The sequence below is a fragment of the Ursus maritimus genome, unplaced genomic scaffold (assembly GCF_017311325.1).
Source record: "Ursus maritimus isolate PB19 unplaced genomic scaffold, ASM1731132v1 scaffold_849, whole genome shotgun sequence".
Classification (NCBI taxonomy): Eukaryota; Metazoa; Chordata; class Mammalia; order Carnivora; family Ursidae; genus Ursus; species Ursus maritimus.
The window spans coordinates 494-3,663 of NW_024427051.1; the positions used below are offsets into that span (position 1 = coordinate 494).

A 3,170-nucleotide genomic window follows, 5' to 3' on the forward strand; every position below is an offset into this window, starting at 1 on the left:
CTCTTGGGCAGCTCAGCCCATCTCCACCCTCCATTCCCGTCTAGGGGATAGCAGTAACCTCACCTTCTGCCCAGCGGGTTCTGAACCAAAGGTCCTGAAGGCTTAAACTGAAAAGGCTAGAAACAATTCTGAATAGCACGAATAGTACATTCGATTTCATTAGTCTGTTCTTTCGCGTCTTTATCTGCTTCTCTCTTACTAACTTATCGGCAGGTGAATTTTGGGACCTTCGTAGACATGCTTGCCGCTGTGAGCCTGTCTTCAGTGCTGATAAGACTCGAATTCTCTTATTCCTGGCAGGGTCCCCCTCAACTCTGCATCCATGTGATCGAGATGAAAAGTGAGGGTGGAGGGTGGGACGGGGAGTATTTACAGGGAACAAATCCACTTTAACAGAAGACGCAGAGCACCCTTTTAACCTCACACTAGGCCCTCCATCGATTGATTGTGATGGTGATTGCTGTCTTTTTCCCTTCAGATAGCCTTTTGGCTGGTATTCCTCAGAAGGTAAAGTTCACGGTCACTACTGGCCATTATACAGTAAAAAACGGGGACAGCCTCCAGCTCAGCAATGCAGAAGCCATGCTCATCCTGTGTCATGCAGAGAACAGAGCAGTGATCTACTCCAACACAAGAGGTGAGGTGGCGGTCACCTGGTGAAGGTGGACTCTTGCCATTGTCCCGCACCGTGAGCTGTAAGGCGCCTGTGGTCCCGGCCATGTCTGAGGACCACTTCTCCCTGCAGCTCTTTCATGGCAATGTCCTGCCTGTAGGTGGGCTGGGACCCTGACCTTGGGCGGGACATTGTATTTGGGATGAATAGACAGCCATGGGTATGCTTGGTGGCCAGGCAGGGCTGACCTTGCTAAGGGCTTATAATGCAGCATCGTGGACTGGGCCCCTGCTCCAAGAGGATGCCTTGCCAGCTTCCAATCTCCTTCTACCTCCCCAAGCCCTCACCAAAAAGTAAAAGCAAATCAACCTTTTTAGTCACTGGTCAGAAGCCTTAGAAAAGTCTTGTCTCCCCTGGTCCCCAGGCATGAGGTATGGAGAGGGAAGGATGCTGCTCCCCTTCTTGGTGGGAGCTGGTCTGCTAGGGGAATGGAATGGAAGCACGTCATACAGGGAAACACACAGTATATGGTGGGCCACGTGGCAAGTGTCCCTTTTCTGTCTTCAGATGTAGCACGGGGACTGTTTCTGGTCTACCACCAGCCGGCTAAGACAGTATTACCGTCTTAGAAGGTTTTGTTCCTCATTTTCCTGCCTCTGCCCTCCCACCTTAATCCTTCATAGATACACTTTTGCAGGTGCGTAGGAGCAGTGGGAGTTGGGCTGGAACTACACTGCTGGGCCTGTCACCTACTAGAAGAGAAAGGAATGAGGAAACACAGGGAATGTGTTAGAAGTGACTTTTTCTGTCTTTCCTAGAAAAGGCTTCTGATGTGTCGCTCCGGGTTCAGTCATCTGACAAGGTCACAAGCATCAGTCTGCCTGCTGCTCCTGCGTACCACATGATTGAATTTGAACTGGAAGTTCTCTCTTTACCTTCAGCTCCAGTAACTGGAGGAGAGAGCAGCATGCTGGGGGTGACAGAGCCCCACAGGAAGCATAAGGACACACAGAAAGCAGGCCACTGCATGGCCACCACAGACCATAAAGTAAGGAGGGGCTGGAAGTGCTCCGTCTGTGCTCACAGCCTCTGCCTGTTGTGCTTGTTCCAAAACACAGTACTTAAGAGATGACTTGCGCTGAAGTGGCAGATTTCCCATTCCTGACCCACATCCTCTTGCTGGGTTTAGCATTGAGATCTTTAAATCACCCCTTCTTAGATAGAGGCTACGTCTTATAAGGACAAAGACAAACAGGCTCTAAGTTTTCTATACCAACTCAGGAGAGGAGGACAGTTTATTGTAAGAGAGTGTTTGCTTAGAATGGGGAGGTAAGTTCGGGTCTGTAGTCCATTTGTCTCTGTGAATAGGCTAGGGTGAGTTCTGTGTCTTGGTGTGCTTTGGTTTCTGTCCACTGAAACGTCACATCAAACTTGGCAAAGAGGAATTTCTATCATTTTATGCTTTGATGTTGGTGTTCATTGACAGTTATTTGAGAGATCCATGACTTTGGTTCCAGAGCCACAGTCCTTCAGCTCGAGGAATGTGTCGCTACCTTTGTGCTTATTCAGGTGTGTCCATGTCTTGTAACACAAGTGTCAGTTCTGAGAGCTTTTTAACCCAGATGTAGAACTGTACACTCATGGTCCCACAGAACAGTACATATTTGCCTATTTAAAAAGCTGCTGCTTGTGAGTCTGGCTTCCAGTTGCCCTGAATCTAGGTGCTGAGATCCTCCCTTCTAAGATAAGGACAAGTCTTGGCACACCCCTCAACTGCTAGAGGTATTAAAAATACAGTAGGTCCTTGGACAGCACAAAGGTTTGAGCAACAACCCAGAATCGGACTGGATTGAATGATGAGGCTCATCTATCTCAGGCTGCTGCTGTAAGACTGGGAGAGGTGGTTGTGCTGTCTACTGTATAGACACAGAGTCCAGCAGAGCGAAGATACAGAGCAACATGTTCTAGCAATGGAAGAACAAGGTAAAACCTCAGGGGAAAAAAATCTTAGTGAAATGGAGACAAGAAATTTACCTGATAAGGAGTTTAGAGTAACGCTCATGAAGATGCTTGCCGAACGGGAGAGAAAATGGATGAGCACAGAAATTCCACGGAGATGGGAAATAGAAGAATGTACCAGATAGAAGTCGCCGAGTGAAGAATACAACAGCCGACTGAAGTACAGCCTAGACAAAGCAGAAGAAGGGATCAGGCAGCTCGAAGTCAAGGCAGTGGGACTCAATCAGAGCAGCAAAAAGAAAAAAGAAGGAAAAAAGTGAAGATAGTTTAGGGGCTTATAGGACAACAGCAAACAGACTAATATTTGGATCATGGGGTTTCCAGAAGGAGAAGAGAGAGAGAGAAAAGGTCGGAAATCTCCTTGAAGAAGTAATGGCTGAAAACTTCCCTTATCTGGGAAGGAAACAGGCATCCAGAAGCTTCTCAAGAAGCCCAGAGAGTTTCGAATAAGAGGAGCCCGGAGAGACCCACAGCAAGATGCACTATAATTACATGTCAAAAATTAAAGACCAGGAGAGAATCTTAAAAGCAGCAAGAG

At 47.8% G+C, this 3,170-nt stretch overlaps 1 protein-coding gene across 1 annotated transcript; it reads left to right on the forward strand.

Annotated features, from left to right (window-relative positions):
• Window positions 1-435: 435 nt before the first annotated feature.
• On the forward strand, window positions 436-2,870 carry LOC103679894 (trafficking protein particle complex subunit 10-like). The gene is made up of 2 exons (XM_008709418.2): window positions 436-637; window positions 1,432-2,870. Exons 1-2 carry the CDS (start codon window positions 451-453, stop codon window positions 1,743-1,745), a joined length of 501 nt encoding a protein of 166 aa, XP_008707640.1. The 5' UTR covers window positions 436-450; the 3' UTR covers window positions 1,746-2,870.
• The last annotated feature ends 300 nt before the right edge of the window (window positions 2,871-3,170 follow it).

Excerpts from the sequence above, each read along its gene's own strand:
- LOC103679894 (XM_008709418.2), top strand. The coding sequence starts at position 451 with ATGGTGATTGCTGTCTTTTTCCCTTCAGATAGCCTTTTGGCTGGTATT. Across the intron at positions 638-1,431 it reads GATCTACTCCAACACAAGAG|AAAAGGCTTCTGATGTGTCG; the intron begins GTGAGGTGGCGG and ends TGTCTTTCCTAG.